Source organism: Danio rerio, chromosome 8 (assembly GCF_049306965.1).
Source record: "Danio rerio strain Tuebingen ecotype United States chromosome 8, GRCz12tu, whole genome shotgun sequence".
NCBI lineage: Eukaryota > Metazoa > Chordata > Actinopteri > Cypriniformes > Danionidae > Danio > Danio rerio.
The window spans coordinates 32,402,221-32,417,750 of NC_133183.1; the positions used below are offsets into that span (position 1 = coordinate 32,402,221).

The 15,530-nt window shown below is 34.1% G+C and overlaps 1 protein-coding gene across 3 annotated transcripts in view; it reads right to left on the bottom strand.

Moving 5' to 3' along the window:
- Positions 1-4,112: 4,112 nt before the first annotated feature.
- Positions 4,113-15,530, bottom strand: part of dock8 (dedicator of cytokinesis 8) — a 99,216-nt gene continuing 87,798 nt past the window's right edge. For all 3 annotated transcript variants that reach the window (XM_021478460.3, XM_001920072.9, XM_009304069.5), the window contains 4 exons: positions 13,996-14,139; positions 11,555-11,661; positions 8,774-8,944; positions 4,113-5,131 (listed from right to left, as the gene is read on the bottom strand). In XM_021478460.3, coding sequence (XP_021334135.1) covers positions 5,080-5,131; positions 8,774-8,944; positions 11,555-11,661; positions 13,996-14,139 — 474 coding nt within the window. In that variant the 3' untranslated portion in view covers positions 4,113-5,079. The remainder of the gene's footprint in view (positions 5,132-8,773; positions 8,945-11,554; positions 11,662-13,995; positions 14,140-15,530) is intronic.

Genomic DNA, 15,530 nt, shown 5'->3' on the forward strand with positions numbered 1-15,530 from the left:
ATGTTTCCAGTTAAGTTCAAAATTTCTCTCATGTCACTTAACGTCAGGGGCATCCAAGATAAAGTCAAACGTAAAGCAATGTTCTTATTTTGTAAAAGTAATGGTTCTCAATGCGTTTTTTTTACAAGAGACACACTCAACTGTTTCAGATTCTTCGTTTTGGTCTAGTCAATGGGGAGATAAAGTTTTACTTAGCCATGGTTCCTCCCACTCGGCTGGTACTGCAATTTTATTTAATAACTGTCCAGGGAAAATAATTTCTGCTAAATATGACCCTAATGGACATTGGCTAGCAGTGGTGTTAGATATTGAGCACTTTTTTTTCATTCTGGTAAACGTATATGGTTACAATAATTCTAAATTGAATCAAAATTTATTGCAGGAAATATCCTCTGTAATTTCCGATTTAAAGAGATCATACCCTACAGAAAATATTGTTGTGGGTGGAGATTTTAATGTGGTACCGGATGAAACTTATGATAGATATCCTCCTAAAAGCACATCTTCTCTGCTAAATCCCTTGGTTTCCAAATTCTGTTCTAACCTTAAAATAATTGATGTCTGGAGATATCTTCATCCTAGCCTTAGGCAATTCTCATGGTTTAGACCCAATGCAGCCAGCAAATCAAGAATCGATTATTGGTTAGTATCAGATAACTTACTTTTATTTGCTAAAGACTGTACAATGTCTGCAGCACCTTTAACAGACCACTGTTCCATATCCTTAATAATACAAACAGATCATACCTCATCAAAAACTAAGGGTTATTGGAAATTTAACTCTGACTTAATTAATAATGAAAAATTTTGTCTAAAAATAAGGGAGCTAATTCTAGATATTAAAAACAGTAACAATTTTAGTTCTAATAAAGCCAGATGGGAATTTCTTAAATATAAAATTCGTGAATTCTCTATTAATTACAGTAAAATACTTGCCAAAGTCAGGAAACAACAGGAACTTAATATTATTTACGAAATTAATAAATGTTGTAATGATAGTACATTAACTGAGTTAGAAAAAACTAAAATAATCTCTTTACAATTAGAACTTGACAACCTCTACATTAAAAAAGCTAAGGGTGCCTATATACGTTCTAAGGCTAAATGGATAGAAGAAGGTGAGAAAAGTACTTCTTATTTCTGTAGATTAGAAAAGAGACGACAACAGAATAACTCTATACTTTCTCTATTAATAAATGGCACAGAATGCTCAGACCCCACTATAATCAAGGAGAATGTTTTTAAATTCTACAGTGACTTGTATTCTTCCAACCTCTCTCATTCTGATTTAAATGAATTTTTTGATAAAATATTACCTAATATTCCCCGTATCAACAACGAGTGGCGAGAAGGCTGTGAGGCCGATTTACAAATTGAAGAACTTGACTCTGCTGTTCAAAAGCTTAAATTGAATAAATCTCCTGGTCCTGACGGTCTCACCGCTAATTTTTATAAATTTTTCTGGAATGATATTAGATCATTACTATTTGATGCTTTCCGTGAATCTATTGAAGATGGATCTTTAGGTCCAAGTATGAACCAAGGTTTAATCACACTAATTCCAAAACCTGATAAAGACTTAAAATTGATTGATAACTTTCGCCCAATCACTTTACTCAACAGTGATTATAAAATTTTCACACACGCATATGTTAATAGATTAAAAAAAGGTATTCATAATTTAATTAACGAATCCCAATCTGGCTTTCTGAAAGGTAGGTCGATTCATAATAATATAAGGTTGGTGATGGACTTGGTAGAGTACTGTGACTTAATAGAGGATGATGGTTTTATCCTTTTTTTAGATTTTAAGAAAGCCTTTGACATGATTGAGCACACTTTTATTTTCAAGTCCTTAGAATTATTTGGCTTTGGTGATAAATTTGTTAATATTATCAAAATGATTTATGGAAATATGAATAGTTCAGTATCTCTCCCTTCTGGCACTACACATAGATTTCCGATTGGCCGTGGAATAAGGCAGGGGTGCCCTTTGTCTCCATTTTTATTTATTTTAGCGGTAGACATGTTAGCCACAAAAATTACATTTGATAATTCAGTGGAGAAATTAAATATTTTCGGAAAAACAATAGGAATTAGTCAGCTAGCGGACGACACCACATTATTTTTAAAAAATAAAGACCAAATTTCTCCAGCTATCTCTTTAATTAGTTCTTTTTGTAAAGCATCTGGCCTCCAATTAAATTTAAACAAATGTGAACTTTTAGCTCTTCACCCTAGTCCAGATCTATCCCTGTGTAACATCCCAGTAAAAGAAACTGTGAAATATTTAGGCATTTTGATCTCAAAAGATTCAAACATTAACATCAAAGAAAACTTTGAAAATAAAGTACATAAAGCTAATGGTATCCTGAATTGCTGGCTGCAGAGAGATATTTCAATTTTTGGACGAATTCTTCTATCCAAGGTTGAATATCTATCAAAACTAATTTATCCTGCTCAGGCTTTAGCTCCCTCTTCAGCATTTATAAAAACAAGTAACCAAAAAATGTATGACTTTATTTGGAGACACAAAACCCATTATATTAAAAAATCTGATATTATCAAATCGTATGAAGAAGGTGGTCTTAATATTATTGAGTTTGAAAGTATGAATAGTATGTTAAAACTGAAATGGCTTCAAAGGTTTTTGAGTAATACTGAAAGTTTCTGGTACACTGTTCCTTGTGCCTTGTTTAACAAACTAGGTGGCATCCGATTTCTTCTCAGATGTGACTTTGACTTGTCTAAACTCCCAGTGAAGCTTTCAGCATTCCACCAACAAGTCTTGCTGTCTTGGAAACTAGCGCACACACATAATTTTACACCTCACAATACCCCTATTTGGAATAACAAGTATATTCTACACAGGAACAAATCCATTTTTTATGAAGAATGGTTAAATAAAAACATTTGGTCAGTAACAGACTTAATGGATGGAAGGGGCAATATTCTAGATTACAATACTTTCACTCTAAGACACGGATTTGCTTGTCATCCAAAGCAATTTTTCACTGTTATTAATGCTATACCCTCAGGTATAAAAATGTTAATGAAAAGTTACCTATCCTATTCGAAAATTACTCCAGTCCTTCCCTTATTATATACTGGTGAGTTTGAATTTGATAATAAACTTTGCACTAATAAACATTTAAGACAAATTATTATCCAATCTTGTTTCCCTTATCAAGTATTAAGAAATAGGTTATTTCATTCAACGGATAAAAATACTGTTAAATTTTTTAGAACAACATATCTTAAATTTCCAATTCTCCCCAAGGCAAAAGAAGTACAATTTAAAATATTAAATGATATATACCCTTCTAATAGTTTCTTACACCTAAAATTTAACTTAGAAAACTCACCATGCCATTTATGTAAACACTTTAGTGAAGACACAGAACACATATTTTTCTCTTGCAGCGCCGTTCAATCATTTTGGAAAAAAGTACAAGACTGGTTGATAATAAAAAACGTGGATGCTGAAGGTTTGACTTTTACATTACAAGATGTACTATATGGAATTACTAAAGATTGCTCTACTTTGCACGATTTGATAAATATGATAATTGTGTTAGCCAAATATTTTATTCATAAATGTAGATATTTCAAAACTCCTCCATTACTTATTGTATTTAAAAAAGAACTTAAAATATTTTCAGATGCCCTAGTTAAAATGAAAACAAAAATTGCCTTAAAAATGTTCAATTTATTTGTAGTATATAACTTGCCATAGATGATATATATGTTGTACTTAATTTTTATTTATTTATTTATTTAATTTTTGCGTTTTCCTTTCACTCTTGGATTTATTTAATTTGAATGTTTTTTGTATATTACATTTGTATCTTTGTATATTATTTTGTGTTGAGCCTTCCATATATGACACACAAGTTGTAAAGTTGGAACCCATTTTGTTGTATTTGGATTTTGTATTTTCAATAAAAAAAAAAAAAAAAAAAAAAAAAAAAAAAAAGCTGTATGTCATGGGCATTTGCCTCCTCCTATCTGACTGCATATACTGCATAACCAACAACACCAATACATATCAGTTCATAATTCAATAACAGACTAAAAAAACTATTATCTCAATAATAAAAAGGGCGCAAATCTATAATCATATAAATTTTATTAGGAAGTGCATTACTTTTAATTGAGAAAATATTCATTTTGTGCTTCCAGACAGACAAACCAAAATAAAACTGTGATGACAACATACAACAAAACAACATATACAGTTCTCAGTTTTCAGAGCAGTAACATTTGTAACAGAAAGACTGGAAAAGGCAAAAACAACAGAGCTTGTGCCGTAAATTGAAACTCTCTAAAAAGAATGGTTTATTAACCATCTACTGACATATTTATCAACAAACTGAAATCATTCTGAAATGAATTGTGCTCAGTTGTTATTCCTACAAAAACTTAGAAACAGAAAACAGAAAAAGTAAACATTAAATGTGCTCGTTCTCTGAACTTTCAACTGTTGCCGTTCTCTTTCTGTAAACCTGATTTACTTTATTCACTGGTCACATTTGCTGAGAGCTCTTTATCCTCTATAAATAAAATAGAACTATATATACAAATCTGTATCTCATAAATCTCTGCAATTACAATATACATTGAATTTAAAAAGAAGAGAGTTATCATGATTCATGCTATATTAGTTGTATGTAAACATACAAATTAAGATATTTTTATTTCAGTGTCTCCTAACAGTCCTGTGTGTGTGTTAAATGGTTAAAGTTAAATGGCTTAAGATTTCCATCTAGACAAAATAAAAATAAAAAATTCTATTATATTTAGCTTAAAAAAATTCAAAATGTTGTAACAGAATTCGAACCATAACCATAAAAAGTGACTGGCAGAGGTTTTTGTTCTTAAAACAAACAATCAACAAAAAATAAAACTATAAATCTATTCCATATATACAGTATACAGAATACAACAGTCTATGATGTTTTCAGGACACTGTGCATGAAACTCTGCTGGAGTCATCTAATTATCAGCTGACGGAGCTCTTGTTTCCTGGCACACTGCAACACCCTTCCCTTGATATCCTCTGGAGACGTTCTTTTGACATCATGAATGCTCATCTTGTGTTCGACGGAGGCTGTGCCGTTTGAAGGAATCTCTGTTACAAACACAAGAGGGAACAAGAGCTTAAGCTTAACTGCAATGTTAGAGAGAAAACAGCCACAAACAAAATGAGCTGTGCTGTGCAGTATGAGCGCTCACAATAGTGAAATTCACACAGTCAGTGTCTGGCATTGTGAGGCACTGAGTGTCATTTAAATATTGAAGTATACAGTGGCAGACATTAATGTCACACTAAAATTAATGTCACGATCCTTTGGATTCATTTTCAGTGCCTCCTGCTTCATCTTACCCCAGACATGCTCAATAATGTTCAAATCTGGGGACTGGGCTGGCTAATCCTGGAGCACATTGACTTTTTTTGCTTTCAGGAACTTTGATGTGGAGGCTGAAGTATGAGAAGGAGCACTATCCTGCAGAAATATTTGCCCTCTCCTGTGGTTTGTAATGTAATGGGCAGCACAAATGTCTTGATACTGCAGACTGTTGATGTTGCCATTCACTCTGCAGATCTCTTGCACGCCCACAAACTGAATGTAACCTCAAACCATGATTTTTTCCTTCACCAAACCTGACTGATTTCTGTGAGAATCTTTGGTCCATGTAGGTTCCAATGAACCTTCTGCTGTATTTGTGATGATTGGGATGCAGTTCTACAGATGATTCATCAGACAAATCTACCTTCTGCCACTTTTCCAAACAATCAACTAGAAGTCAAGTTAATATTTGTTGCTCTTACAACTGGAATCGATGACAAGACTTTTGTCAGGTAGTGTAGATTCATTGCATATAGTGATGACTAATACACATTTTTAGCATGATTTATAGAAGATAACTGTTAAAATGTTATTCAGTGTAAGAACAGTTTACTGCATACACTAAAAAATCTTTAATATAGTGAAGATTTAGAATAAGAATAATTTGACGTTATACTAAAAGACTCAACTTTAAGGATCACAATATACAGCACAAAAAATATTAATATTAAAGCTTTGTACTACAGTATGCTTCTGTCACTCAAGCATGTTTTCATAGACTTAAAACAATATAACAACATTTTGCATCCTTGGTTATATTTATTAATAAATGCAGGTCAGAATAAGTGTGTTGTGTTGAATAAAGATGCAAGGTTATTACACCCAAAATTACATGTTTTACCAATCTTATTTGAAACATTAGAGCAGTGGTCACCAAACTTGTTCCTGGAGGGCCGGTGTCCTGCAGATTTTAGCTTCAACCCTAATCAAACACACCTGAACAAGCTAATCAAGGTCTTACTAGGTATACTTGAAACATCCAGGCAGGTGTGTTGAGGCAAGATGGAGCTAAACCCTGCAGGGACACCGGCCCTCCAGGACCGAGATTGGTGACCCCTGCATTAGAGAATAAGCTTTATTTTCTGTTAAGATGGTTATAATACATCTGTACAATGCTAGAAAAACAAACATTATGATATTTTATTGTCATAAATTGTCACTTTATTAACATTATTTTAAAACGACTGGGGTTATTTTTGCAGTGGGGTACATCTGCACAAAATACAATAAACAAATCACAAACATATATACAAAAATGATTATTCAATTGATTAATCAAATGTAAAATAACACTGCACAACTGCAATAACACCTAAGTCTTCACTTTATAAAATAAATACAATAAATCACTGTTAAAGTACAAACATTATATTTTCTTGCGCCTGAATGATTGAACTCACGTGTTTTGAGTTTAAATACATTAACATGACTTAAACTACATGCAAATGACAAACTGCCATTCTAGTATTGTGTAAACTCTACAAAATTTTAAAGAGTTAAAATCTACAATTTATATGCAATGCAAACTGTGGTGTGCTGATGTGATTAATATCGCGATGCATACATCACAAAGTCAATGCTGAAATAAAAGGTTATTTAATGCAAGCTAAAATAAAGTCTTTCAAACTGGAAATCTGTATTTTAGTGCTCTATAAACTAGGGATGCACCAAATTTTCAGTCAATAATGGTTTTGTATATACAATGTACATTTTATGTGCCCATTAATACATTTATTCATTCATTTTCTTGTCAGCTTAGTCCCTTTATTAATCCGGGGTCGCCACAGCAGAATGAACCGCCAACTTATCCAGCAAGTTTTTACGCACCAGATGCCCTTCCAGCCACAACCCATCTCTGGGAAACATGCACACACACATTCACACACACACACACACACACTCATACGTTACGGACAATTTAGCTTACCCAATTCACCTGTACCGCATGTCTGGGGGAAACCCATGCAGAACATGCAAACTTCACACAGAAACCCCAACTGAGCCGAGGTTCGAACCAGCGACCCAGCGACCTTCTTGTTGTGAGGCGGCAGCTCTACCTACTGCGCCACTGCCTCGCCCTACATGAATACATTTCATTTGAAATTCACATACACATACTGTTCTTATTTATGCATGAATCGCATAGCAACGTACATGCAAATAATCAACCCAGGCTCATTCTGAAAACGAACCCCTATATATTTCTGAAGAGAGCAAAATTCGTCCCAGGAGCTACGTTCTTTGCAGTTTTTGTTTTCACGAATCCACCAGAGGTTGCTATGTATGCTTTTTAAGATCTCAAATTTCTTTTACAAGTGCCATTCGCATATGCTGTTTTCGCATAAATCCACCAAAGGGCGCTGCTGACTGACTAACTGATTGACTGACTGACTGACTGACTGACTGAATGATTGACTGACTGACTGACTGATCGATCGATCCACTGACCCACCCTCCTCCTTCCCTAAGCCCAACCAATAGTGTTTTCAAAAGCACAGATTGACCACTGCCCACTCACTTCCTAAAACCCAACAGACGTTTTAAAAAGCAATCCAGAAAAAGTAGTCCTCGTAGAATTTTTTTACCACTTTCTCACCCTGTTATTTACTGTTATTGTTAGGAACGGTGTCATACAGCCCTATAACGTCCTTTACAAAATGCAGCTATACGTACTTCTGGCTACATAACTTGCAATCTACAGGAATATATGTCACGTTTTCAGAATGAGTCTATGTTGCAGATAATGCATTTATTTCAAGCAAACTTGTTCCTTCAGCTTGCAATAGCACTACCATGTTGTCACGGCAAAGTTGGTCACACCTCTCGATTTGTTCACTGTCAATAAGGGGTTATTTTATTGGCTTGTCGGTTTTTTTATTAGTATAATTTAAGATATTGAGTTATATTTTAAAAACCTTGCATTATATGTTTAAATATTTTATTTTATAAAATAATAAAAAACTATTACAAAGCAGATTTAAACCAAGTGCATACAGAATTTTATGTTTCGGCACAGAATTTTTATTGTGGTACATAACCAGCATGTACTCCCCCAAAGAGCAATACTTACAAGTATACCTCTCCCAAAAATGACAAATAGCTATTATTTTTGCACCCCTGTGTCTTTCTCAATCCATGTCATTTTATTTTATTTTTTCTGAGGAATGCAAAAAGTGTTTTAAACAATATTTGCATAAATCTTTTCCAAACTCAAAAACATCACCACAAATCTGCCGTAATGAGAGAATCTTTTGTTTTTGGGTGTGCTATTCCTCTAGCAGCAATTATGGAAATACTCCTGAACGCTGGAGAGATTTGCTGATTGCGGAGTCAAAGATCAAGTGTAGCACTAGTGGATTTACCTGTTCTCGATGCGAGGTTTGATGATGGGCTTGTAGAGCTCTGGGATCTTTCTCTCCAGCATTGGCCTCAGGTTCTCTCGCAGTTTATTGTAGTTTTTCTTCATCTCCTGCTGGTACTCCTTCTGATCGGGAGTGATGAGTTGCTTGTTCTTCTCAATGGCCTCTCCACACCTGCAGGTTTGCAATCACAACAGCATTAGCGACACAAGAAGAGGAGCAGAGCACCAGGTCAGGAATAATTAGTGCAATTAGCTGCATTTGGATAGAAAAAGACAAAAGAGTTGCATAAGGAGTTTTCACATTCACACACACACTCATACACTACAGACAATTTTGTCTACCCAATTCACCTGTACCGCATGTCTTTGGACTTTGGGGGAAACCGGAGCACCCGGAGGAAACCCACGCGAAGGCAGGGAGAAAATGCAAACTCCACACAGAAACGTCAACTGAGCCGAGGTTCGAACCAGCGACCTTCTTGCTGTGAGGCGACAGCACTACCTACTGCGCCACTGCCTTGCCGGGGTTTATAATTTATAAAAGATAAAGTTCTGTACCTTTTTTTTTTGGTTGGCTTTTCATATACTTATTTAAAATCAAAGTTTCCAATGCTGTGATTCACCTTGGTGAATGACAGGTTGGTTTGGTTTATGGCTTATGACACTTTACATTTTTTTTTTTTTTTTAATTCCTGTTGTTACTGAAAATGTGGATGGGCATTAATGCACTACAGTGCAGTCAAATCCAGATTCTACTTGTGACAATCAAATGTAACCATAGCAACAGTGAACAAAGTATACATGAAAGATGGCACCATCAAAAACTGCAAAGATTTATATCACATCTGACATAACACAGATGTGTGATTTTATGCATTAAGTCTTAATTAACCAATTAAAACTTTTAATTTTGACGCAAAACTGGAGGTTGTGACTGTAAACCTGTAGATGACATGGCTCAGGTAAATTTGTGATGTTGCTTGCGTATGATTGTTAAGATCAAGTAGAGATCTATTGAGCTATATTAGTAATTCTGTTATTTGTGAACACAGTTTGTTAACAATGGGCTTTACCAATTGACATCTACTCTGCACCTGGAACGAACCAGATTTATTTTAAAAGGCAACATTGGACAATTTCAGAAAATTTGGGGCCCTTTCTTTTATTACTTCATGGGGAATTCTTCCCCCCAAAGCAATGTATTGTAACTAAAAGTTGTTTTGATTATCACTGTAGTGTATACTTACAGGCTGGGCTTGGGGTGTTTGGTTTTTTTTTTATGTTTGTTTGTTTGTTTGTTTGTTTGTTTTGTTTTTGTAAATGTATGCATATCAGAAAACTAATCCTGTGATTATTGTAAGTTTATTCAACGACCAAATAAAAAACTTATTTGACAAAAAAAAAAAACAATGGGCTTCACCAAAAATATGGTTGGGAGTCCTGAAAATGTATCTTTGGTTTTAGAACGTGAACTAGAGTTGTTATTTCAGTCCTGTGAAAAACCAAATGTGTGTGAGCAAAACCGTGTTAAAGGGATAGTTCATCCCAAAATAAAAATGTACTCATTATTTACTTTACATCACTTAAATCGGGCGTTGCAGTGGCACAGTTGGTAGAGATGTCGCCTCACAGCAAGAAGGTCGCTGGTTCAAGCCCCGGCTGGGTCAGTTGGCATTTCTGTATGAAGTTTCCATGTTCTCCCTGTATTTGCGTGGGTTTCCTCCCAGTGCTCCGGTTTCCCCCACAGTCCAAAGACTTGCGCTATAGGTGAATTGGGTGAGCTAAATGTATGTGTGTGAATGAAAGTGTATGGGTGTTTTTCAAGACATGGGTTGCAGCTTAAAGGCTATCTGCTTTTCCACATGCTGAAAAAGTTGGCCGTTCAATCCACTGTGGTGACCCCTGATTAATAAAGTGACTAAGCCGAAAAGAAAATGAATAAATGAAAGCTGAAAACCTGTAACCATTGACTTCCATAGTAAGAATAACAAAATGTATGGTAGTCAATAGTTTCAGGTTTACAGCTTTCTTCAAAATATCATATTTTGTGTTCAACAGAATAATTAAACTCATAAAGGTTTGGGTCAAGTGAAGGTAGAGTAAATGATGACCATTTTTAGTTGTGAATGAACTGTCTCTTTAATAATCCTGTTGCTTTGTGAATGTGGGACACTAAGGGACAAAACCGCTTTTTTAAATACATTTTAAATGGCTTCAAATCTTCCAAATATGTTTTAAACAGTCTAGGAGGAGAATTAACATCTTGGCACAAATAACGCTAACTTGGCTGAAGAAGGATTGTGCCAGCTTGGATGGATTATGGGGAAAAATAAACATATTTTAAATGACGGTAAATATTTGTCTGCAACTCTGGCAACAATCAAGCCCCAGAATCCAACAAGACCTGATCTATCACCAAAAAAAAAAAAAAGCAATATATAAAACCTTCAACTTGTATACATCCTGCGAAAACTCCCTGCATTCGAAATCTTAATTTGTTGCGAGTCTTGCTTTAAACATTGTGATGATTATGCAAAACAAAAGCAGCTGGGTGGCATTAAAGTGGGGTTTCTCCGCTTGCGGAAAAGCCCCCTCGGGTGTCTTACGTCCACATATTTCAATGAACTTTCAAATAAAGAACTATAAACAAACCAATCACTATTAAATAAAGGCGCTTCCATATTTCCTTTGATCCGACAATAGAAATCAAGCTCCGTTAGGTCGAACGTCACTGAAAAACTTTTGAGTTTGTATGTCTTTGCCATTGGAAGCAGCCACTCACCGCAGTATGAACTCTTTGAAACACAAGCGCAGTTTGTTGTGATGACGGAAGAGCTTGGGGTCTGCTGGGATTTCATTCAAGAAGACCTGGGCCACCTCCAATGGACCCTGCGGAGACACACCGAGTGAGAAAAGGAAAGAAAAGCCCCCCTTTCTCCCCCCCACTGCACTAGTGGAGAAAATGAATGCTTCATCCATTGGAGGCCACAAGGTAAAGTCAACACATAAGGGAAAGATCATGAATAAGTCTTTGTGTGAGTGATGTCACCGTGGAGCCAGGAGCAGAGGCATTGCTGCGCTCTTTGTATGTTGTTTCTCCAAAGGGCATTTATCACAAAACCGCAGCCCTATCCACGGGATTTGGATACGTTCTTAACTTGATTAGTGGTGTAAACTGTCACTCTGGAGCTTCAGGCATCATTATAAGTGTAGAGACGTTGGGAGAATCGCTGTGAATCCCTACAACCTTAAAATGAACGTTTTGCTTTTATGTGGTGTCCTTACATTACCTAAAGTATTTGAAAACCACAGCGGAGATCTGTAGTAGAAAAAGGATGGAAGGAGACTGGCTGGCTGGAAAAGCGACTGAGGCTGTGTTTATGTCAGGGGATTAAGGTATGGTTGTTTAGAAGGGATCCATTAGCCCCTGCTGGTAGATGTGGAAACTACATATTCTGGACTCCAAAAAAAGCATCTTTTCTCATTGATGGTTATTTAAAATGATCACAATCATTTTTTGAAATAGACTTATTTTTTTATTTATTTACTTATCTCATTATGTTAAATAACAACAATAATAATAAACATTATTAATTATAACAACAATAAAAACAATAATATTAAAAATATTGTTTGTTTCTTTTATTTTTTTGTTAAATAATAATAATTAATTATAACAACAATAAAAAACAATAATATTAATAAAAAAAATATTATATTAATTATATTCTCTCACTTGACATATTGCATTACATCATGGTCACAAGCCTCTTGAACTACATTCAAGTCTATTGACTCGATATATAAACAAGCCAAATTATGGACTTAAAGCCTATGCGAGGGCATCATTGTGATGTTTTACTGTATGTAAACATAACTTATTTTAGTTTTGATAGTTTTATTAAATTTGATTATCTTAAATATTTAAATAATCATGTTCCAATGCTGTTTTCAGATCATCAGGGTCATACCAGCAACTGCTAACAGGGATTGTCTAGTGCAAAAGTGTAAGACCTCTTTTAGTCAATGTTGTAGTTGGATTTAGCTGTTTGCCTAAAATTAGAAAGTAATCTGTTTATTTATATATATATATATATATATATATATATATATATATATATATATATATATATATATAGAGAGAGAGAGAGAGAGAGAGAGAGAGAGAGAGAGAGAGAGAGAGAGAGAGAGAGATTTTATATACTTTGTTTCTAAAATCTTTTCATAATTTACAATAACTTCAATTTATTTATGTTAAAAATATATATTTCCTCATGTGATTAAAAGCTAAAATTCAACAGCCATTACTGTAGTCTTTAGTGTCTCATGATCCTTCAGAACTTGAAGCTTAATATTTTTAGCAGAAACTGTGACTTATTTTCAATATTCTTTGAGGAATAGAATGTGTAAACTAAAAACAAAACTAAAAACTAAAATTAGAGTATGAAATTATCTATTATAGTAATCCAAAGTGCAAACACCATCATGATTTATAATGTGAAATAATTGTAGAATGTGGATTTAATTAATTTAAACTTATTAAAAAAAAATTTAATCAATTTAATGTATCCTTATGTCTATTCATTTTTTATTTGACAAAATAATCAACTAATGCTGACATTTGTATCACTACATTAATGAATTATTCATATTGTAGATGTTTTGCTAATGGCACATGTTGCATTTTCAAATACATGTTAAAAGCAAAACACTGGTCCTGTTAAAAGCAGAGGCAAAAACATTTTAAAAGCAGACTGAACAAATGAGATATTTAAACTTTGAATTGTAAAATCTCAAAGCATTAAAATGTTCTCTTTTCAATCACATTCTGCTTTCCATTCTACATAATATTAGTCACCATTTTACCTTTCACAATGAAAATTGCACTGAATAAAAACATCAGAAAAAGCCCATATGTAGACTAGCCCAAATCAGGAAAGTGGTCAAAATTAGTCAGAAGAGATGGATTTAATTATTTTAATGTATCCTTGTGCATATTTATTTTTCATTTGACAAATCTATTGTTGAACTTTGGATTTCTATATTAATGAATTATTTATACAGTAGATGGTTTGCTACACTAGGGCACTTAGAACACTAGGTGTAAATGTAAATGGTTGTCCTTCATCTACGTGTGATCCAATCAACCACACTGCATCATGTGTATAAAAACAAACAAACAAAAAAAAAGTCAGAGCAGTCGTGTATATAATGGTTTCAGACCTGATTGACAGTGGCTGTGACAGATCCCTGCAGAACCATCTGAAGCATCACAGCATCCGGTTTCTCCCTGTGTGTGGCTTCAGCCAGCTCTCGGGTCTTCTTCTGCATGTCCTCAATGGCCACCTCGATTGGTGTGAGGTCAAACTGAAAACATGTCAAGAGAGAAAATTCATTTTTGTATACATCATCCTAAAAAAAATAATCATCCACAGAAACCATGAACCATTTTCTGTTCAAATCCATATTGCGGGCAAAGAAATAAACAAATGCCACCAAAATGGAGTTGTCACGGTCGGGGTGTCTCATCTCAGTGCCAACCAAAACAGAAACCAACTAGACGGAGACGCTGAGAATGAAGCAGCGCAATGCTGACAGAACAAAACACAAATACGAGTACAAGAACGCACGCATCCGAGGCACCCAGAGACACACACAATGACAGAAACAGGACAAGACAGGGCCAGTGTCCGGACTCTGCCACCACAACAAGAATTTACAAGACCAGAGTGGCAGAACCCTGACAGGAGTACTTTGTGTACTCTCATTGTTATTAAAAGGAAAAGAAAAAGCAAATGTTAAAGAGACAATACAGCCAAAAATCTGGTTATCATAATTTCTTCATTCTTTGGACACACAAAAAAGATATTTTGAAGAATGCTGTAAATCGTTAACCATTGACTTCCATAGTACTTTTTTTATTTTTTATTTTTTAATGAAAGTCAATGTTTACGGGTTTTAACTTTCTTCAAAATATCTTTATATATATATATATATATATATATATATATATATATATATATATATATATATATATATATATATATATATATATATAAATATATATATATATATATATATATATATATATATATATATATATATATATAAATATATATATATATATATATATATATATATATATATATATATATATATATATATATATATATATATATATATATATATTTAAGGGAAGAAAGAAACTCAATGTTTTTGAAACCACTTGAGGAGACTAAATAGTTAGCAAAGTTTCATTTTTGGGTGATCTATCTCTTTACTTTCATTTAACATGGAAACTGTGTAAAGAGGAAGGAGAGTCCACATCCTTATCGAAAATACTGTGAATCATCCTGTGTGACAAATAGTTTATTTCTGGTATGTCAGTTGCTCATTTTATTGCTTTGCTAGTAATTCTGGAGGATATTAACCCTTTAACTGGGCACCGAAACTGGTTGACCTTTAGTCCATAGGTTATCATTAAAACCAAAAACTCTATATTTAACCCTAATAAGAACATAATTTAACCATAGAAATTAGTCAGATTTTGTTAGACAGGAAGTAAAGGGGTTAAAGATTTCCATGAATCAACTCATCCTGAGCAGAAAGTTTGTCTGAAGTATGGACATGGACACGAACAGACAGAAGCACACACACCAAATGGTAGGAAAACATGCATGCAAGGCATCAAAACAGATATAGATTTTGCCGCCCACATGTGCGATGGCGCTGAATAGTCAAAGCATTAAAACTTTTCA